Source organism: Quercus suber, unplaced genomic scaffold (assembly GCF_002906115.3).
Source record: "Quercus suber isolate HL8 unplaced genomic scaffold, Cork oak 2.0 scaffold_79, whole genome shotgun sequence".
NCBI classification, from domain to species: Eukaryota; Viridiplantae; Streptophyta; class Magnoliopsida; order Fagales; family Fagaceae; genus Quercus; species Quercus suber.
Window position 1 is genome coordinate 100409 of NW_027069544.1, and position 23980 is coordinate 124388.

At 35.7% G+C, this 23980-nt stretch overlaps 1 protein-coding gene and 1 long non-coding RNA gene across 2 annotated transcripts; both read right to left on the bottom strand.

Annotated features, from left to right (window-relative positions):
• Positions 1–5929: 5929 nt before the first annotated feature.
• Positions 5930–6781, bottom strand: LOC136067618 (uncharacterized). The gene is made up of 3 exons (XR_010629045.1): positions 6624–6781; positions 6425–6521; positions 5930–6305 (listed from the first exon to the last, which is right to left on the bottom strand). It is a non-coding gene; the product is annotated as an uncharacterized LOC136067618 (long non-coding RNA).
• A 70-nt stretch (positions 6782–6851) lies between these two features.
• LOC112008554 (zinc finger BED domain-containing protein RICESLEEPER 2-like) lies at positions 6852–12958 on the bottom strand. The gene is made up of 4 exons (XM_024040882.1): positions 12473–12958; positions 7727–8742; positions 7373–7624; positions 6852–7215 (listed from the first exon to the last, which is right to left on the bottom strand). Exons 1-4 carry the CDS (start codon positions 12956–12958, stop codon positions 6852–6854), a joined length of 2118 nt encoding a protein of 705 aa, XP_023896650.1.
• Positions 12959–23980: the final 11022 nt, after the last annotated feature.

Genomic DNA, 23980 nt, shown 5'->3' on the forward strand with positions numbered 1-23980 from the left:
GTATTCAAAGTATTTCACAACAAGCATTCTCCTTGAAACAGAGATGCACTTGTATACAATATGCACACACACCATGTGAGATACTTTATACACAGCATACGTATACGTAGTGGAATAAAAGAAAGATACCCCTAGCTATGAGTGTTCAAGTGCACTAATTAAAAACTCATTTCTTGATACTAATTTTGAATAAGTCATAATTTTTTTACAATTATTCTTTTTAGACTTAATTTTACAAGTATTAACATATCTTATTGTGATTATTATTATTTTTTGCTAGAATATCTTAGTGTGATTAGTGTGTGAGGCTGACTCATGCAAAAGTAAATACTTCATAAATCACAACTAAACACCATAATAAGTTATGAAAAAATTTGCATTTTAATCATTGCTTGTTAGTTTAATGAAAAATTTTCTACCTTAACTCCTATCTTTGTTTCATCTAATAGAAACATATACTTGGTCAAAAGGTTAGGCCATGGAATATCTTTAGCAAATTTTTTTTTTTTTTGGAGATAATCTTTATCAAAACTTGAGTCTTTTTATTAATTACTTCCAAGAAATTAGTTATTCATAGTTATTTGATATGATTTAAAAAAAAAAAATTGTTAAGCACATAATTATTTAACATTAACATATTTGTTGTTATTTTTTTTTTATACCAAACAAAGGAAGAGTTCATACATGGTTATATAGAGTAGGATTGTACCACCTGTGATACAAAGGCCTGTTAACTGCCTGTTTAGCAAAACACCACACAGCCTTAACTACTACATGAGGTACAAATAAAATATTGCAAAATAAATCATGTTGAGAAAGAAAGTTCAGATCACCTATCCTACTGCTATCCAGCCAATCTGCACTTTTCCTAGATTTGAAAACTTGATGGAGATTAACCCTGTCGGTTAAGAACAAAACGTGCTGGATGCCAAAGTTTTTATCTATGATACTAGCTTCCACCTAGCTTCAAGTAGAGCTTCTATTGCTGTGTTGGCGAGACTGCAATTAACCCCTGAAAACATTTCTGCTCCCTACATATTTACAGCTACAAAAGCGTATGCTCTCCTTTGTGGCTTCTTTCTTCTTGCTTCAACTAATTTGATGATGATCTAATATTGCCCTGCAGCTATGAAATGGGTCTGACTTGGTTGCTCTAAACTCTCTGGTATGATGGAGCTGACCTACATAAGACTTCCTATACCTGCAAGATAGATTTTTGGCTGTTAGTATAACCTCTAAGGGATTTGGGTTAAAGCATTGGTGAAGCACTTTGTTTCTGTGATTCCAAATTAACCACAAAACAATGAACATTGATTGAAGGATGTCCACGCTTTGATCTTCATTATTTAAGGAAGAGATGATATAGTTTTTTAGCCAAATTTGAACAGACACATTGGTGATCTCAAAAGTGTGCAAACCAAGATCTGATCCAAACCAAGAAGCTCTAGAAAAACTGCATAAGAGAAGCAGATGTATAGGAGTCTCTTCATTAGAATTACATAAGGGGCAAGTGTCATCATTACTGATTCCTCTATTATGTAGAGTGGCCATGGTAGATAGGTTGTCATGGAGAAGCTTCTACACAAAATTGATGATCCTTAAGGGAACAAGGGCTTTCCATATTGCAGCCCATCTCTTCCTTTCCTGCTGGGGTTGTGGTGACCCTAAAAGGTCTTTAGTTAACATATTTATTTATCATTTATATTATTAAAGAAATAAAATTAATTATTAGAATAAATCCGATACATGGACCACGTTAAATGATCTCCTCATGGAGATAAAATCTTATCTTAGTACGTACTAGGCCATATGTAATATGGCAAAAGAAAGCATGAGGTGCACGTGGTGATTGAGACCCCAAGAATTAAGAAAGCAGCAATGTCATGCAAGTGCACGTGGGTGGGTGCGACATATATGGAAAATGCATCATAGTTCATAGATTCAGTCGTTCAGACATACGGAAACCTCAGCGACAGAGTGAGGGGGGCATTGTCAGAAACTCAGAGAGAGAGAGAGAGATTGAGACCAGAACCCAAGAAGATCTGAAGTTGCTAAACTAAATCTGTTGCTTTGTTGGGAAAAGAGCACTGTTTCCTTTGTTAATTGGGTCCGGTTGATGTATGGGAAGCTTAAAGTATACATTGGTTTTTTTTTTTTTTTTTTTTTGAAAAATTAAAAAGGTTATCAAAAAATTTAATTACTTTTTCATTTTTCTTTAAAAATTTTTCTAAAATGATTTACTAATGTATACTTTTAAAGCATACTTTAGTAAAACCATTGTTAATTTGATCACAACCCCTTCTCCTTCTCATGGGATCCCCCATCTCTCATCTCAAATCATTTTGTTTTGTTTTTTTTTTTAGGGGGGGACTTCCTTGATAGTCTTTAATGTTTTTGATGTACAACAGATAGCACACGCCTTCTTGAGCAGCAAGGGTGCCGGAGGTCACAACGCAAAATCAAATGGGCATCAGTAGAGGGCATCAAGGCAACAGTGTCGGAATTACATGAAATTTGGCAAGTTAAAGGGAAACAGTATTTTGATCCAGACTCATAATTGTATGAGCATCACCTAAATTTAGGCGAATTTCTTCGTTAAGGCCCTGAAAATAGTGTTTTTGCTATTTATAATAATATTTGTTTTTCCTTAATAACTTTTAGTTTAAAAGTCAGAATAAGGTCCCGTCTATTTTGGGACAACCCTTAAGGTCAGTAGTTTATAATTCTGCATTTAACTTAATCTTACAATTTTTGGTAAATTTCGATATTTTGTCACCTAATCGCATAATTAGTGCGAATTAGGGTTTTAGACGTTTTTCTCAGTATTTATATGTTTTGTAGTTGTCAGAGGCAAATCAGTTTATTATTAATAAAATACTTACTTTTGTCAAATTCTTTCTCTACTGGATTCCAGTTATCTCCTTGTGGATTCAGGGAAACCCTTTGTGGATTTAAGGTTTACTACTAGAAACTAACAGTTTAGTTTCTGTTTTATCAAAAAGAGTATCGTGTGTGTTTTCTTTAGACTTCCGCGACATCAGTTTTCAATTAAGATGATGAAAATCAAATGTTCTTGATGATAAGAGATGACCCATTGTAATAAGTATAGTGTTTAACTTGTTGCACACAAGTATTGAAAATTGTGGCTTCAAGTCCTAATTTGAATTTCTGTTGCTTTTAGAGTGTGTAAAACAGTTTGTGCGTAATAAACATTATCTATAAATATAAGGAAATGCTAGCTAGACCAACGTGAACAAATTCAATGGTGCCGGCTCTATACATATGAAAGTACTAACAAATATGTTAGAGATACTATGAATTAAACACCTAAATCTACAACATTCTAAGTGTCACCTGGTGATTGGTGCACTCAAATCTTTTTTTTTTCTTTCTAGCAAGTACTCTTGTTGGTCCTGTGTGTAAGTGCTGAAATTTAATCACAAATTAACACTCAAACATAATGTGAAATTGTGTGAATTTAGAGGTGTGCACGTAGGTAGACTGGAGTACTACATAACCATTAATTTAAAGTACCCTACAAATAAATTAGGATTAATTCTAGGATCACATCTTTTACCACACATTTTTTTCACAACCATCTAATGTGACAAATTGTGACTGACTACCTATCATTTTCACATAGACCTACTACTTTTTCTCAATTACTCACAACTTGCCGCATTAGAGTTGTGGTAAAATTGTGACACAAAGTGTGGTCCTAAATCATTTCATATAGATGAGGTGTCATCGGCTTGTGTCCATGCCATCTCACGTGGTATGCGGTTAAGGAGGCTATGTGTGGATCCTAAGGAGTCTTGTTGCCCTAATAATTAATATTGGATTCTTTTGGAGGGGAATGTTTAGGACATATATCTCCGAACAAATAAGTTTTAAGAAGCTATATGTCATTATCGCCTAAAAGCCATTTCAAGGAAGCAAAGTCCAACAACTTGTTCTAGTTACGATTAATGAGATTATGAATTCTCTCTTTTTATTTATTTTTTAGTATTATCAAAGATTCAACTCGTTCAAACATTTAAACAATCAAAATTATTTAAGTATATATTCAGGGTAAATCTTTCCATTTCATTCCTCTAATAAAATAACGTCACTTTATTATTATTATTTTTAAGAAAACCATTATAATGATCAAATTCCATGAGAGAGAGAGAGCCAAGGCTATTTATTGTCTCTTTGCATTAATTATCAAAATTGATTAAAAGATGAAAATAAGAGAGATAAAATTAAGGTGATTTCTTGTTTCCTTGCATATAATTTCATGTGTAGAATGCCCATCTCTTGCTTCTTACTCAATTCATCCAAGAAACTGTGTAGCCAAATCATCTCCTTTGTAGCTTCAGTTGCTGCATCATACTTAGCTTCTATAGTAAACAGAGCAACAATCTTTTGTAGATTTGAAACCCAAGATATAGCTGTACCACCTAGAGTAAATAAAAAACCTGTAGTACTCTTTTTGCTGTCAATGTCACCAGCTAAATTAGCATCTATAAAACCTTGCAGTTTCAAACTTGTACCTGTGAAGCAAAGACATGTATTTGATGAACCTCTCAGATACCTCAGAATCCACTTGACTACCTCCTAATGCAGCTTTCCTAGCTTACTCATGTATCTACTCACAACTCTCACTGCATGTTCTTTACTTAGTCTGAAATGACTACCTAAGGGTGTACTCACCAGTTAGCTTTATTCATGTTAAAGTTGCTTAGAATCTTCATCACATACTCTACCTATGAAAGCTTCAACGTTCCATTGGCCCTGTCTCTAGTGATTTTCATACCAATGATTTGTTTTGCAGTTCCCAAATCCTTCATTGCAAACTGTGCCACAAGTTTACTACGAGCATCAGAATCAATATGAACATAAGAAATACAACCAAAAACTTTTAAATGGGAAAACTTTACTTCTTTACTACTCCAAACCTCTTTAGGAATTCTGAACTCCATGAGAACTAATGGTTCTCGGTTTATCAGGTAAGTTGCAGTATTAGCAGCATCAGCCGAGAAAGTTTTTGGTAATCCAATATGCAACCACACACTCCTAGCATGCTTATTGAGAGTTATGTTCATGCGCTCAACCAAACCATTTTGCTGTGGTGTCCCATGAATGGTCTTTTCCATCCTAATTCCATGTGCAGCACAATACTCATTGAATCCTCCATCTATGTACTCCCCTCCATTGTCTGATCTCAGACATTTTACTTCCAAATCTGTTTGTCTCAACCATAGCCTTCCACTTTTTAAAAGTCTTAAATACGTCTGATTTATTTTTTAGAAAATAAACCCATACTTTTCTGCTTGAGTCATCAATGAAAGTAATGTAATTAGGGCTGTCCATGGGTCGAGTCGGCCCGGGTTTGGCCCCAACCCGCACTCGACCCGACTGGGTTGGATCATTGAAAACCTAACCCGCAATCAATCGAAATATGGGTTAGACCCGCCGGGTCGGATCATTGGTTCGAACGGGTCGGATTCCACGGTTTGGCGGGTTTCCATAAATTTTATTGAATTTAATTTTTTTGGGCCTTTTAGGCTGAAATTATTGGGCTTTTCAAGGAATTTAATTTTTTTGAATCAGATTGGGCCTGTTTTTTACTAAATTTCTTTTAAAATGGACCTTCATCTCTACTTGAATTTGTCCAAAACTCCAAATTCATACTTCCCAGATATTGGGTATGAATTCAAAGTAAAACCTGGGAACCTGTTAATCAAACAAATAAAAACACAATACCATTTTGTTACCACCTGTCAATTATCCACACATTATAACAAATATTTTCCAAATTGCCTAAGCCTTAAGGCCTGGGCAGTACCATTTTGTTTCCACATTCATCAATTTGTCAAGGTGAACACATACCTACCAACCATTCCAGACATCAAATAAATTTCCAGAACCACACAGCAGCAAGCACTACTAAAAATACTACATCTTCATAATTCGATATATAAAGCCATAGAGGCAGCAAAGAAGGCAGTTACTGCACAAGGCAGTAAACTACCAAAGCAGTAGACAATATTCCAATCAGTATATATAATTAGTTACAATTATGAAATACTATAAGTATTTCCAAAAAATAGCTTTCCTAAGGCAGTAAAGAACTACTCTATTATCTATAGTTAACAAGTCCATAACTTATAGAAAGGAAAGCCTACACAGATGCTAAGTTTTCCTTCCTCTAAGCAAGACAAGAGTTCATGTATAATTAGAAAAGCTACACATCTGTCCAAAAAGCTTCAAAATATATCCAAAAAAACTGCCTCCTATACAAAAGGCAACCTTCCATCCTCCTACAATACAAGGGGAAAAAATATTTATCAATAATATATGAAGACAAAGAACAAGAGCTACAGAATAACCAAAAGGGAAGTAACCAATATAAACAAAAATTATAAGGGCAGAAACATACCCAATCAGTGATCATTCATCAATATTAACTGTGGTACGAGTACCACCTTTGTTTGAGCAGGAACTAGAACTTGCTGCTGTTGTTGCTTGATTTAAAACTAGAAAAGAAAAAATTGAGACAATAGATTAAATTTTGCTCAAGTATATGACACATTTAATAACACTTAGTAGACAAGAAGATTGGAAGTTAAACATATTACCTAATTCATGAAATTCATCCTCCAAGGCCTCCATCTCGTCCTTTGACTTGCGAAAAGAAATTGGGACATGGGCTTGCAGCCAGTTTTGAGCACAAACAAGATTTTGAACCATGAGAGGGGAGAGTGAACTTCGAAATGGATCAAGTATGCGCCTTCCGGTACTAAAAGCCGATTTAGAAGCAACCGTAGAAACAGGTACAGCCAGCACATCCCTAGCCATTTTTGACATCACTGGGTACCTATCTGAATTGGCTTTCCACCACCCAAAATCTCAAATTTCACATCTCTTCTACTCTCACAATTTTCAGCCAAATATTTTTCAATCTCATTGCTACACCCTATAGACTTCTCAGCCTCTAAAAACTGCTCATATCGTGAATTAACCATCGCATATGGATCACTACAACCAATTGTATCACCTTCCATGTGTGTCCTCTCATTCTCACTTGGTAGTACCACATTTGGTGAATCAACCCTAGAGTAATCATCATACAACCTACCCATGAACTCCCCCACCAAATCAATCATCTCATCAGCCACTTCATCCCCATAAATTTCAGAAAAAGAAAACTTCAAAAACCTCATTTTCTTCCTTGGATCAAGAACCACAGCCACATACAGAAGCTTATTAATTTTATCCCCTTTCCCCCCAGTACTTTTCAAATTTAGCTTCCATTTTAGTTGCCATGTTTTTCAAAAGATGATTTTGAGACTTAATTAAATGAGCAATATTCTCTTGAATCACAAACATCTCATCAAAGAAGGTATTTGAAGTCACATACAAAGAACCGGAGAACTTTTTTGTTGCATTGTAAAAAAGTTTCAAGAAACCCACAAATGTCCTACAATTTTGAAAATCAACCCCACAAGGAGATCCCAAACCATCACTATTTTCCTTGTTCAAAAAGTATGAAGAATAGCTATCATCCTCAAACTCCATTCTTAGAAACACTTTCTCAAAATTTTCAGCAGTATCTAACATGAGATAGGTAGAGTTCCACCTAGTAGGTACATCAAGACTTAGTAAACACTTGGATTCAATACCTAATCTCTCCATAATACTCCTAAAAGTTTGATTTCTATTTGGTGAGGACTTCACATACCTCACCGCTTCATGCACCCTAGCAATGGACGCATCAATTTCTTTCAAACCATCTCCCACAATCAAATTTAGGATATGTGCACAACACCTCATGTGCAAGAACTCATGTTCTAAAACAGTCCCCTTCCAATCTTTAGTCACTGTTTGTAAAAATTTAATGGTAGTACCATTAGAGGAAGCATTATCCACTATCAAGGTGAATATGCCATCAACACCCCACTCACGCAAACACATCTCAATCTTTCTACCTATAGTCTCCTCCCTATGGTCTTCCACTTGACAAAAATTCAAAATTCTATTATGCAAGTTCCAATCATCATCAATAAAATGACCTGTGAGGGACATGTAATTCAGATTTTGAATACTAGTCCATGTGTCCGTAGTAAGACACACCCTACGACCTTTCAAGGCTCCCCTTAGTTTCTCTCTCTCAACACCATAAATGCCAATCACATCCCTAGCCACAGTTTGACGAGATGGGATATCCCTAATTTGCAACTTAGGTTGTAAGGTTGTTGAATATCTTTGAAACCCATACCCTTCAACAAACCTAAAAGGCAACTCGTCTATTATAATCATTTCAGCGAGTGCCTTCCTAGAAGCCTCAATAATAAAGGCTGTTGGTACAAGCTGAAACCCTTCCTCCCCATTCATTTTGGGTTCAAGTGCTAAGGTTTTTTGCCCTTTAAGTGAAGCTCTATTAGGGTTCTTAACACAGTTTGGTGTATGATTCAACAAATTAGTGGTACCATGACCCTTACTATTAGCTCGGTAAGTTTTTTGGCAATAATGGCAAACAGCCTTAAATTGACCCTCACTAATTTTTATTTTTTCAAAATGATCCCAAGCAGTAGACTTTTTCCTATTATTACCACAATCAGCAACTATCTCACTCACCTTGGTTTTATTATTAGGTTTAGGTGGAAGTGTCTCAGCATTAGTTGGAGTGGCAACAGGGTCAGCTTGGGCAGCAGGTGTTGTTTGGGAAGGGGGGGCATCACTAGAGGGTTCCATAACCTAAAGACATCAAATTTAAGCATTAGCAAACAACCATAAAAACTAATCCTAAGAAAGATCGTTGTAGTTGACCTCTTAAAGGGCAAAGTCACAAACACTGGAGCTTTGTAGAATAAGAAATATCATTATGCATAACTTCACAAGTACTAATTTCATTTAACACTCAGTGTTCTGTATCAAGGTAAATTACATGGCACTTCATGACTTCATTTAAATTACAAGTATGTATGTTTAAGAGTCAAGACAAAACTAAGAATTGATATAACTATAAGCATTTGAAAGAAATTGTCCTTGTTCAAAACATGGAGGCCCAAAACATTATCCCAAACCTTTTTTTTTATAAAACCAGATCATAGACACAACTTCAGTTGAAGTAATCTCTCATTGTCTTTAGTTTGTTCCATTTTTTTTTTTTTTTTTTTTTTTTTTTTTAAGATTGCTTAGTTACACATAGCCAATGGTTTTCGAACAAACTTCCTCAACATCACAGTGTTCTTACAAGGAAAGGAGTGCTTGAGCTCCAACTCACTACCTATTGTTGTAATGTCTCACTTTTCACAAATGTTGATGCAGATGTACAATAAAGTCAGTGCACTCACAATCCTCACCTCAAATATTTTTTTACTTCAAAAAAACAAACTTTTTTTGGTGTCTGTATTATTCGTTAAATCCTTAATACAATAAGGCAATCAAATAATCTTAAAAGCATCAAAAAACAATCAGAAGAATCTAAATAACTAATAAAAAAGTGAAAACATATTTTAAGTTGTGCGACACGAACTAGTTGGCGAGGAAAGCGAAACCGCGGTCGTCGAGCTTGAAGGCAGAGAGGCGGCGAACGGTGCCTTGTGGCGACGGCCCAACGATAACATCCGATCCTCTGCTCAGCGGGGATACGTGTGATTGTGAAGATGAGAACTAGCAGCAGCAAGGTTTGGTGTTGGTCCGTTGGAGACTTGATCTTGGAGTGAAGTCAAGTGTTTCAAAATATAAGAGAGATTTTGAATCAGCCTTTGAGACTAGAGAGCCAGAGAAAAGTAAAATAGAGAGAAGAATCAGATTGATTTATAAGAGAGAGAGATGAAGGTTTAAGGGCCTCTTGAGGCTAAGGGAGGGTAACCGGCCATGGCTTGGGGAAGTGGAAAATTGATTATGATTTGAGGGTTAGCCGTTCTGAACCTCTGAAGAGAGATTTTGTGTGATTTTCTTTGGTTTTTTTTTTTTTTTTTTTTTGTGTGTGTGTAAGTGTGTAGGAACTATTTTGTTAATCATCAAAAGGATTAAGACCGTTAATCACGCTCAAATCACACGGCCATGGTTCATCCCATAATGTAAATAGTGTTTAGTCCAATCACTCTTAGGCTTTGCGTGTAAAAGTCTTAGGCTTCTCTTAGCAACAGGCTGTTGATTTGAGACTTTGCTTGTAAAACTAAAAAAGCTTAGTGCTTTAAGTCCAATCAGCTTTCTCTCTTCAGTCTTCACGAGTTCCTGAATGCTGAATCCTTGAATTATCTTTTTTTTTTTTTTTTTTTTTTAAATATCAGTTAGGTTAGGTACTACGGGTTTTTTCTTCCTTAAACCGATACTTGACCCGAATAATTGGGTTTTGAAAGAAACAGACCCGAATCCGACTCACTATAGGCTTTGGGTCAACTTGTTTGGAGTTGGGTCGGTCAGACCCAGTCGGTTTGGGCGGGTCAAAGAATTGCTGGACAACCTTAAATGTAATACATTGAACTTCCAAGGGATGCAACAAGAGAAGGCTCCCACAAATCAATGTGTACTAACTCCAATCTTCCAACCTTTGGTGTTTGCCAGTTTTCAAGAAGCTCACCATTTTCTACTTTCCTATGATGCAACTTTCATACATGTCAAAATTAATAGACTTCAATTCTGGTAGTTTTCCTTTTGATAGTAGCATCTTCATCCCTTTCTCACTCATGTGGCCAAGTCTGTGGTGCCATAAACTTGCATCAGTACCTTCTTTAGCAACAGCAATTGTGTCTCTTGGACTTGAGGTCATATACAAAGTACCAGTTTTCTTTCCACGAGCCAATACTGTGGCTCCCTTTGTAACCTTCCAGGTACCACCAACAAATAGTATTGCATGCCCCTCATCATCAAGTTGTCCAACAAAAATTAGATTCCTCTTTAGGTCAAGAATATGATGAATCTTCTACAATAACTAGACAGACCCATTGGGCGGTATAATCCGGACATCTCCCATAGCCACAACATCCAAGGCTTCTCCATCAACTAGATACACCTTACCAAAATCACCTCCAACATAGTTCTTGATAGGCCACAAACTGAATGACCCATTGTGATTAAACTAATTAATTAATTAGCCAAGTTATTAATTAATCAATTAATCATGCAAACGCGTGGAAGCACAAACAAATCACCAATAAACTAAATATGCAGCGGAAATTAAATAACACGGTGATTTGTTTACGAATGGGGAAAACCCTTACGGCAAAAATCCCACCGGGTGATTTTCAGGTCACCACTCCTGAAACTTCACTATTATCAAAACAAGCGGTTACAAGTAAAGGAATCCCAAGTACCTTACCAACCTACAGTTGAACCCTTACCCCAATACCCAATTGGACTTGTTCTATAGTGACAGTTCCCCCTTTGATGCACGGCTCCCAAGTACGTGACTAACCAATGCGCGGATCCCAGTACGCGACTTCAACACCAACTGAAAGAGATGTTGGCTGCAAAGTTCTTCAGTTCATCCTACACGATGAAGATCAAGAAGATGTTTGGTCACAAAACCCTAAGGTGCAAATACACAGCAACTTCTTCAGAAGAGATGAACTAGGGCAAGAACTTCGTCTCTGGTCACAATTTGCTCCAACAAAATTTTCTCAATACTTGTGCAACTTGTGTACTGTTTGACGACCCTAAAAACAATCATTTTATATGTCTAGGGTTAGGAGAAAAGAAGGCTCAAAGACATATTCACGGATCCCAAGAAATCAGAATTCTGATTTTCATAAATCTCGACAGATAGAAGTTGTCGAGCAGGTGTCGAGCTTACATGCTTGAACAGCTTTCTAAAGCTCGATAGATGCAGCTGTCGAGACAGTTGTTGAGCTTTAATGAATTTGCACTATAGCTTGTTTTTCTTGGACAGACTTGATGACTTAAATACTTGATCTTGAAACCTTGTTTCTTGAAGTATTAAAAACACCTAAAACTACCCAATTACAAGTAGAGTGCGTTTTGTCAAAAGGATTAGTCAATTACATAAAAGAGTGACATATGTTCTTAATGAGTGAACTACATATGTCCTAACAGTTCTAAATAATTTCTTGGTGCGGAGTGGTATGAAACGAAGCACCTGAGTCCAAAACTCAGTCATCAAGTGGACTATCTATAGCAAGAAATAGTGCATCTTGTATCTCATCAAGTGCACCTGCAGAGCAGAATCATCATCATTCTTCTTCTTAAGGCTTTTGCAGTGCTTCTTAATGTGGCCAGCTTTGCTACAGTTCCAACATTGTACTTGTTGGTCATATTTAGATTTACTTCAGTTTCGATTGGAATTTATAGATTTTGATCTGCCTTGATTTGAATTTCTACCATTACCTCTACCTCTTCTCTTAAGGTTTAGGACAGAACCAAATCTTGAGGTTTCACCTGCATCTCTTCTATGAATCTCCTAAGCTAGAACTAGATCTCGTATGTCATTCAGTTTTTCTTTTCTAGTAGAATTGCTTACTGCTATTCTCATAGCCTTCCAGTTGTTTGACAAAGAAGCCAAAACGAGCAGTGCACGGATCTCATCATCAAAATCAATTTTTACAGTAGACTGTTGATTTGTGATGGTGTTAAAATCATTAAGATGTTGTGCTATTGATGCATTGTCTGCCATCTTCAAATTGAATAGTTTCTTCATCAGGTGCACCTTATTGTTTGCTGACGACTTTTCATATATACCAGACAGAGCCTTCATCAGATCTATTGTGGTCTTCTCCTTCAAAACATTATGTGCAACAGACCTTGACAGAGTTAATCTGATAACTCCCAGCACTTGTCTGTTAAGAAGAGTCCATTCATCATCTTTCATCGTTGAAAGTTTCTTCCCTAAGAGGAGTAGATGCAACTTCTTCCCATAGAGGTAGTCCTCAATCTGCATCCTCCATAATCCAAAGTTTGCGCCATTGAATTTTTCTATTCTAGACGCCTTTGCTGTTTCCTCTGCCATTGCTCCCACTCAAACCTAAACCTAGGTTCTAAAACTACTTGAAGGATAATATCACGAAATTCCTAGATCTGTGAGATGCAAAAATAGAGAAAAATATGCGCCAAAGAAAATAATCACACAAGACAATATTTACGTGATTTGGCAATATGCCTATGTTCACGGAGTTGCAGCAATTTCACTATTCTTAAGGAAAAATACAAGATGCGGCAGTACAGTTTTTTCTCTCAAAAACTACATGAAACCCTAATATCCAAAACAACAGTTTTTCTATCTTGCGCATGCACATGATTCATAATGGGCTACCAAACGGGCCAAAAAAATTTTCCTATCGGCCCAAGCCTCCGCTCCATGGACCAAGTCTCAGAAAATCTCCCATTAAAAACCGTAACAACATTATTTCAAGCCAGTTCATAATCTGAATCAAACACAACTAGATTTCACAAAAGCCCAACATATATATTGTTAGCTAAGCTACGCGTCATGCAAGATATTAGCACCCATTAATAACTGCAGGTTTATTAAGAAAAAAGAAAAACTTTTGACTTAATTTATAGGGCCCACTACTGCAAGATAGCAATTAGTATTTAAGTACAAAAATAAATTTTGAAAGAAAGGTAAATAAATTGGAGGTGAAAATAAACTAAAAAAAAAGGGTTTTAAGTTCTGGGCTAGGATAGATTGAAGCTGAGCCTTGTTCAAAGAAGAAATATTGTTTGAGTTATATTCTTCCCAATTACTAATTATTTTATAGTGCAATAAAACTAGGGGTGTCAAATGGGTGGGTTTGGGGTGGGCATAATTGGGTTGGGTATATAAAACCCATTTACCCATTAAAACCCATTTAACTAATTGCTTCTAACCCAAATCCAACCCAACTCAATTATAATGGGTAAACCACAACCCACCCAATTACCCAATTATCAAAATTACCAAAATGCCCATAAACACAGTAACAGCTTAGCGACAGGAAAATAGAGGAATAAGATAAGAAACTAAGTGGTCCACCGTTTGGTTGCCGAGAAAATTTAGAAAAAAAAAGGAAATAAATTTTGAAAATTGGATTCCAATTATTTACGAATCGAAAATCAACAAAAAAAAAAAGAAGCCAAATGAAGCAACTTCGACTCAATTGAACCAAATATAGCCAAATGGCTCTATTACATACACCAAATTCAAAAAAAGAAGACAGTGAAGAATAAAAACTATCAATTCCTAAACTTTCTCAGCAACCAAATGGATTTTGGATCTGAAAAAGGAAACCGTGAGTTCAAAGAGAAGAAGGGTAAAAAAAGAAAAAAAAAGTAAACCTGGATCTGAACGAAGACTCCGAGAGGGTTGCAAAAGGCTCTGCTTAGACAGAAAAGGAACGAAACAAAAGCGTCCAATGCAGGCATTGTCGCTCCTCTCTCTTTCTCAAAAGTCACTCTCTATGCCTATACTTTCGAATAACGATAATTATATAGAGATATATCTCTTTATGGGTTTGTTGGAGATGGATTGGTTACTGTGTTTATGGGTTTATTTCTTGGGTTGATTTATGGTTTGGTTTGGTTTCTTGTTTCTTGTTTTCTTGGATTTGATGGAGATTAAACTTTCTCAGAGACCAAACAGTGCAAAGTGGTGAATAGAAAGAAAGAAAAAAGATCACTGGGTCTCTGACTAAAACGTGATTGGAGGCCGAGAAAATGAGGGAAAATGAAAACCCTCGTGAAACGCTGAAATGGGTTTTTTTTATTTTTTTTTTATTTTTTTATTTTTTATTTTAATGGGAAGGGCTAGGTTGGATTTGGGTATATTTTTTTTGGGTTAAATGGGGTTAAATGGGTTTTTAGTTAAAACCCAATAATCACTGGGTCTAATTGGGTTGATGCCGATTTAACCCAACCAATAATTGGGTAGGTTTGGGTTCAATTAGAGTGGGTGGGTTTGGGTGAGCAAATGAGTTTGGGCTTAGTTTGCCACACCTAAATAAAACATAAATGTATGTCATAGTATTTATTTTATTTTATTTTAAATTTTATAAAGAGAATTTTTATTAAACCAACAAGAGATCAGCATCTAACTTCCAAGCATCCTAAAAGGAAGGAGATAGCCGGGAAGATTTTTTACATATTAAAACTTATGGAAAGCTATACACTTAGTCATGTCATATATAGACTACTATGTTCAACTCTCATTTTTTTTGGTTGAGAATCGATATTCATGTCTTTCTTAAGTCTTAACGCAATAAGTTAAAATAACTATCAAAAAAGATTTTAAGAAGCTTCTAAGATCAACATGACAGTTAAAAACTCTATTCCCTTAAACGTTAACGTTATGATGGACTTTTAATTTATCACTCTTTTGTATATAGAAAGTAAAATAAAAAACCTGAAGGAGTTTTCATTAAGCAATTTCAAGTAGTTTATATATATAACTATATAGACACGTTCTGTCCTGATGTAAAAACCTAGGGTTATTTCTCTCTTAAAAAAAAAAAAAAAAAAAAAAAAAATTACTGGGGTTAAATGCTATCATGCGAGTTCTGTCCTGATGTAAAAACCTAGGGTTATTTCTCTCTTAAAAAAAAAAAAAAAAAAAAAAAAAATTACTGGGGTTAAATGCTATCATGCGTGAAGAGAGTTTTTAATGTAACTTATACTTGTACGTTAGAGACCACGTGACAAGGAAAGCTGTATGCAGCGCAGCAGGAGGACAGATGGGTTTCACATTAACATACAGGTGACAAAAAGGTCATTATGAGTTGAACAAGTCAAAAGTAATAAAAAAAAGGAGAAAAAATAGTTTATCAATTATGAATTATCATGCATTTTGTTTTTTTGGATAGTTGTTTATCAAAGGATTCAAATATTGGTAATTTTAAACTTATTATATAATGTGACTCCAATTAAATTTGTTATTCTCCTAATTAAGCATGTATTTGTGTTGAATGAGAGATCTGAAGTTCAATTCCTGCCTATACCAAAAACTGATTGGTGTCTTAGTTTGATGATAAAGAGCTATCATTAGGAGCGGACATCATATGTTTAAACTCTCTAAAAAAAAAGCATGTATTTGTGTTGAATGAACAGAGCTAGAACTTCATTTTTTACTGTTGTTTTTTGCATTTGATAATTAGGGGTGTGCATGGTTTGGTCAACTCGGTTTTTTCTCAAATTTGTTATCGAATTGATAGAAATCAATTTTCTCATAATTAAAACCGATGCATACCGCTTATGGTCGGTTTTTCGACCTATAGCGGTGCGGTTTCTTGCGGTCGGTTTAATCGGTTTGGTCGGTTTGAAATATTAAAAATTCTATTTTTTTTATTAAAAAAAAAATCTGTTCAACCTGTTCAGGCATAAAATCTGTTCAACCTGTTCACACATAGAATCTGTTCAAATTTCACATAAACTTCATAAAAAAATCTGTTCAACTTGTTTACACAATCTATTAAAAAAACAACAACAAAATCTGTTCAAATTTCACAGAAACTTCATAAAAAAATCTATTCAACTTGTTTACACAAAATCTGTTCAATCTATTCATAAAATAGCAACAAAATCTGTTCAAATTTCACAGAAACTTCATAAAAAAATCTGTTCAACCTGTTCACACATAAAATCTGTTCAAAAACCTATTCAATCTATTCAAAAATCTGTTCAAACTGTTCATACATAAGCAAGCTGTCCAAATTTCATCATAAACTTGTCCAACCTATTCATAGTTTCACACATGACAAGCTGTCCAAATTTTTTTCATTTCATTCACCATGCAAAAATGTTTTGAAATTGCCTCAATAAGAGTTCAACTCCCAAAACACTATCATATAGCATATAATGGACAAAATTGCCCTTTGCCCTTTTTGGGAAAATTAAATAGCTTTACGCCCCCCTTTCCAAACTAATTAGGGAAATGCCTCTCGTTTAAAACTCAATTTATGATAAATCGAGTTAGGCCTTATAGTGGCGTTTTTAAGGAGCCTATAGTGACGTTTTAAGGACCTATATTGACGTTTTTTAACTCAACTTCAATGAAATCGAGTTATAAGCAATGAAATCGACCTATAGTGGCATTTTTTTTTTACCTATAACTCGATTTCATTGAAGTCAAGTTAAAAAATGTCACTATAGGCTCCTTAAAACGCCACTATAGGGCTTCAGAAATTTTTTTTTTTTTAAACTCGATTTATCATAAATTGAGTTTTAAAAGAGGGGCATTTCCCTAATTAGTTTGGGAAGGGGGGCATAAAGCTATTTAATTTGCCCAAAAATGGCAAAGGGCAAAGGGCAATTTTGTCCAGCATATAATATCATTAGTGTCACTGTGTGTGTCAGTGTCAATAACAATAAGCATTAATGTATTCACTTAATAACTTATTACAGAACCATTTGTCGCTGTCCACAAATGCCAAAATAAAGATACACAAATTAAATTAGCATTTAGGCAAAAGAATGCTAATTACTTGTATCTCCATTGATAATCCCACCCATGAGTAACTAAATAACTACCATTAGTGAAAATTCCACTACCAATAACATGTACAAATATAATTAGCATATAGACAAAAGAATGCTAATTCCTGTAAGTCCTTTGTCCAGTAAGTCTATGCACTATGCATCATTCTAGAACTCCTACAAAATACTAAACAAAACAAATAAACACGTGTTAATAACAGTAAAATGTTTATGAACAATAAAATATTTATAATTAGCACAAACGAATGATAATAACAAGTATACTTACATAATACTAACTACTAACTAACTCCAAGCAAAGAGCAGCACATCACTCATCATCATCTAACACAACGGTGCTTGGAACCTCCTCCATAGGCATTGGGCAAACCGATGCAATTTCTACAATCCCATTCAAAACAAAATGATTATTAAGCATTGAGCAAATAAATAAACAATTGATGCATACAACAAACAAAATGAATATATATATATATATATATTTACCAGTGTCAATCTCAAAACCATCCATATCCTCCACATTATCCATGCACTTCTGAAGCTTTATTGGTCTTTTTTTCTTTACATCCTTCAACCAATTCTGGGTACAAATAAGGGCTTTAACTATATTAGGAGATAGTGAAATACAGAACGAATCCAAAACACACCCCCTGTACTAAAAGGAGACTCGGATGCAACTGCAGAGACAGAAATAACCAACACATCATGGGCAATTTGGGAAAGGACTAGATATCTAGAAGAATTCATTTTCCATCACATCAAAATGTCAAAATCTTCCACATCAGGGTTCTCAGAAGATTCCAACAAATACTTATCCAACTTAGATTCGCATTCCACACTGTCTTCATCTGCCAAGTGTTGCTTAAACCTATTATTACAGCTTTTAATGCGATCAGACAATGAAGCATTACCAACACTTGGCCTGGAGTCCCTAGACAATGAAGCACTACTACCACTACCACTAGAACTCAAAGCTCCAATTTCACCCACTCTTTTCGTATACAACCTCTTCAATGCATCTGGAACCTTAGAGCTCATCACATCCCCCTTGTCCTTTCTATACCACACCTTGAACCAAAACTTGACTTACTTCAACCTATACCTTGGGTCAAGAACAACAACAACAAAAAGCATCAAATTGATATTATCTATACTTCCCTAATGCTTATCATATATTTTTTCATCTCTATTGCCATACTCCTCAAAAATGGATCCCCATCAACACTACCTAACCATTGTAATTGATCTTAAATGCTAATTAGCTCATGGAAGTATGTATTAGAAGTGACAAACAAGGACCTAGAAAATCTAAGTGTCGCCTTATAAAATATGCCAAGAAATTTCACAAGGGTTTTGACATTTTCCCAATCAAGATAGTTAGAAGGACTAATGGGCTTTTTCACATTTCCATCCGCTTCACAAAAATAAAGTTGTAATGCCCATCCTCCTCTTCCAACTTATCAAATGCTCTCACAAATTTCAAAGCACAATCTAACATGAGATAAGTCGAATTCCACCTTATTGGAACATCAAGGGACAACAAACATTTGACTTTGATTTTCTCATTTTCAACACATTCTTGAAACTTCTCAAACCTTGCGGGAGAGGCTCTCACATATCACACCGCATTCCAAACCTTGGCAATTGATTCATGAATGGACTTTAACCCACTTTGCACTATCAAATTCAAGATATGCGCACAACAACACATATACATGAACTCACCACCCAATATGCTACTATCTCTTTCTTTTGTTTTCTTCTTCACATAATCAATTGCCACATCATTAAAACTAGCATTGTCTGTGGTAATTATAAATAATCGGTCTATACCCCACTTCAACAAACATGACTCAACCGCTCTACCTATGTTGTCCCATTTGTGATTAGCTATAGGGCAAAAGTTCAAGATTTTCTTTTGGTAAGTCCAATCCCCATCAATGAAGTATGCGGTGACTACCATGTAGCTCATGTTTTGTATGGACGTCCAAGTATCCGTTGTCACACAAACCCATTGCCCAACAAAAGCCCTTCTAAAAATATCCACCTCACTAGAATAAATCTTCATACAAGCCCTTGCAATGGTAGTGTGATGGGGAATAGGAAACTTAGGCTCAACTATTTCCATAAATTCTTGAAAGCCTTGATGCTCGGCAAATTTAAAAGATAATTCATCAATAATGATCATCCTTGCCAATGTCAACCTTATCCTCTCTTCACTATACTTTGCAACCACTAACACATTTGAACCACTTTCCCCTTCCCTCTTAGCTTGGAAAGACAAAGTTTTTTGCTTATCATTACGGGGAAAATGCCACTTCTTACACACCTTCATATGTTGCAACATGCCCGAAGTACCATTTTTCTTACCATGGCAATTATATTGATTTTAAAAATGCTTGCATGCAGACCTAGGCTTCTTGGGATTAGGACCAACCACCTTAATGAAGTGCTGCCATATTATAAATGGGTCCTTGCCACCTTGTTTAGGTGATAGTGGGGGAAGTGATGCACCAAGTCCAATTGGTGCTACAGGTTTAGGTGGATTAGGGTTAGCACTACCAGGAGGAGGTGGGTTAGGGTCCCAAGGGCACCAAATCTAGGTTGGGCATCAACATCCATCTAATAAAAAAATTTCCAACCAACAAAAAAAAAAAGTTTCCACAACAATGTCAAATTACAATTTTTCCAACAAATACAATATCAAATTGCTCACTCTTAATCAATGAATGTCACAACCAGATCCAATAATAGCAATAACTAATTAGTTTAGTTACAACAAGACAACAATAATAGACTAATAATCATTAGTCATTACTCAACAATTCATGTCACTAATATTAACAAGGAACTCATTATATTATTCTCAATATAAATATAAAATAAAAGCTAATTTTATGAGTGTATATATATATATATATATATATATGAAAACTTAAAGTAGTTGTTACTAAGTACTAAAATTTAAAATGAAAATGTTGCATATAGTGAATGATTAGTGATTACCACTCAGTGAAAAAATTGAAAGCAAGAACTCTCTCAATCTCATCTCCCTCAAAAATTAAATTGCTGAAGAAAAAAAAAGGTTAGTACTTAGTAGACTGTGACACACCGAGTCACTAATTAGCTAGCTCATGCAATGCAACTATGCAAGTAAGTTACTTAAAGAATTAAGTGGGACTAAAGTAACAATGTAACACTCCAAAGTCCAAACAAGTGTTGAAAAAATGATAAAAAAAAATGATAAGTATTACTAAGTTTATAGTTTATACTATTACTATTATCATTGAGTCCAAACAACTGAAAAAAGTTTTTAAAAATGATAAAAAACATGATAAGTATTACTCAGTGATCCTTAATTTCGTACATAGTAATAGTATACTATAAACTATAAGCTTAGTTTGGACTTTTTGTTTTTTTCGAGAGGTGAGAGAGGAGAGGGGCTTAGTGGCTTACTGGTGGTTTGTCACGGTGAGCCGGTGACTGGTGAGCACTTGCTGTAGAGGCCAGCCGAGCCGAGCGGCGAGAGCTCAAAGGCGAGGTGTCAGGCCAGCAAGAGGCGAGAGCGAGAGAGAGAGAGAGAGAGATTAAGGGCTATGAGAGCAAAAGAATGAATTTATACTCAGGGTAGAAATCTAAAAACCTAGAATAAAAGGGCACCATTTTGTTTTTGTTTTTGTTTGTTTGTTTGTTTGTTTTTTTTTAATAACACCCAATACGATGACGTTTTATTAAAAAAAATTAAAATGGATACTCGGTAAAACGACGCCGCATCCAAACATCTGAAAATTATATACAGGTATCAGTTCGGTTGGTGAGACTCAGTTTCGGATTTTCTGCTCCGATGACTGCATCGCACTAGCATCGGAACTCCCTTTGCGCTCCAATCGCCGGCATCGGCTCTGTCGGTCGGTTGCAGTGGCGGTGTGGGAAGATTGGCACAAGTCGGTTGGATCAGTGACGGCGTCTTCGCACACACCCCTATTTGATAATCATAGGTAATAAAGTATATGGAAAGATATTGAAACAAAAGGATAAGAAGAGAATGCATAGAATTAACATGGTTTGGGCTTAGAGATATATAATTATAGTAAGAAACACTTAACTACATCTTTATTTCTTTACTATCAAATCTATATATTACAAAAAAAAAAAAAAAAAAAAATCCGAAAAGTATATATAGTAGGTGATGATGTACAAAATTGTCAATGAGTCGATTGTCTAGATGTGCAGTGACTAGAGGGTATTTGAAGAATAAAAGGTAAAGAACCTATAGAGAGCACCTGTGGGGTGTCAACTAAAGACCCTCTGAATGTTAAGTTAGTGACTAAATGATTTCTAATAACTCTAAAAGTATGAGAGTTAGGAAATTCTACGTACCTTGGAGAGGAAGGGGCTTGGTGCTTATATAGTGATATAGAGCTGACCAAGATTCTATGAATATAAGCTATTTCCTTATAAGGAGAGTATGGAATTAATGCTCTGAGATCCTTGGGCTTAACTTCCCATGTTTGGAGGGTATGAATATGTAAAAAAAATTTTGGGTGTGGTATGTAAGTTCTTTCCATATGGAGATATTTGAGTGGAGAACAAACAAATGATGTGGAACTAAATATGGAGGGTCTTTAGTCAGGGGAGATTCGTCAGCCACATGAAGTACCAGATGGGTAAGTGTCTGACTGCTGCTATTGGCATCACCTAATGTGTGGGAGGCCTGATGCTCCCTTGGGTGCCTAACGATGCTATTGGGTTTGACGATGCCTTAGTCCCTAACGACTCTAGGGTGTTAAACAAATTTTTAGATGGTGAAAATATTCACTAGTTAAATCCAAAGGTTTTTAGCGTTACAAATACTTGCTAGCTAGGTTATATCAAGGACTTTTATTTAGTTTTACAAATAATTGCACTATAATTATGATTAGGACTACTTAATTGTTTTTTTCTTTGTTATTACTTAACTTGTAATGCAAGAAGTGGATCGATCCTATTACAATAAAATCTAGATTAAGGTATTTAATAGACTAAAGTCTTTGACTAGGAAATCATAATGATCACTAATAAAAGAAATGTAAAATATGAAGGGTTTTCTTTTTCAATGAAACCGTTTATGTTGAAATCGGGAGAGGATTCTATGAATTCATGAAGGGCCAAGAGTCGTGAATGTGGGTCTTACTCCAAGGCACTGGCCAGTGGCCAGTGACGAGTCTTCATTATGGGATTGAAGAAGTGAAAGGAAAGTGCCTTGCCTAGGTGCATGGTCTACAACTTTGTCACAATCCCTCAAATTAAAGAGGCCCTACCTAGCTAATATTTAATCTCTCCAAAATCCATTAGGCCATTTCCATCAGACGTTTAAAGTACATAAGATTATTGTCTAATTGTTGGTGGAAGCCACCTTGCGTGTATCTTATTTATAGCCTAAACCAAAATGGCTAACATACTAAATGGAACCTGATGAAGCTTTAATTCGTTAGTTAGAGTGTGCAGACAAGAGTGGACTCCGGCCTGCAGGAATGTGTTCTTGAGAGTGGTCACTGGTGTGGTGCCTACCACAATGCCTCCAATGCCAAAGTCAGTATCAATTGCTATTTGAGAATGAGCAATGTAAAGATAATAGAGCAAAAGAAATCTCTTAGTGTGTATGTGTGAATGTACCTTCTTTATGGCAATGTGGGGGCTGCATATATGTTGCTGCAGCCTCTAGCCGTTGGGTCAGTTATGGTGGCTTTAATACCCTCCTGGGTAACGTTTTTTGGCCTCATAATGTTACTTTAATTTACTCCCAACGGTCTGTACAGTTGGCTTTGTAACCGTCCGGGGTGTTTACTGGCTGCATTGAATGAGGTGTTTACCATCGTCAGTGGAGTGGATACTCGTCCTTGAAGGCCCTTCTTGTCTGTACAATTGATCTCGTCTATACTTGATTTCGTCAGTCCCATCAGAACCAAATATATATAAGAGACCAAATCAAAGACCTTTCTTCATCACCCTTTTTTCTTATCGTCAACTTAGGGTGCATAAAGGGTTATAGATGTTGAATGCATCATAATTTGTCTTGAGATGGCTGAACATGAGAAAACCAAATTTAGGAAACATGTGATCTTGGCAAGGATTATGGGGGCAGATCCTTATGGTGCCCATGCAGTCTAAGGCCATTAATTGGTGGGGTTCTATATTGGATCTTAATGTACGTCCAACACATCCTTTTCAGTCTAATTAATGATGTTGTTGGTTTGCTAAATGCGAAATAAACAACAATTTTGACTTATCAAACCAGGTAACATAGGTGTGATGTGAGTGAGAGTGGTCTTTTATGTGGTTGCTCACACCTCCTGCCAACCATTTATCTCTTCCGCATGCAGGTCCAATTTGTAGCTTGATTAACCATATTTTTGCCTTCTGATCTTGTCCTGTCATTCTGATTATTTTTTGGATGGATTTCTCCTCTTTCTTTATTTATTTTTTTCCTAATTATTATTTTTTGATGAGTTTTGGTGCTAATTAAGGTGAGGGCCGAGGGGTCCAGGAACGAAATTTATTTGTCTGATCTCCCTTCTATAAAGAA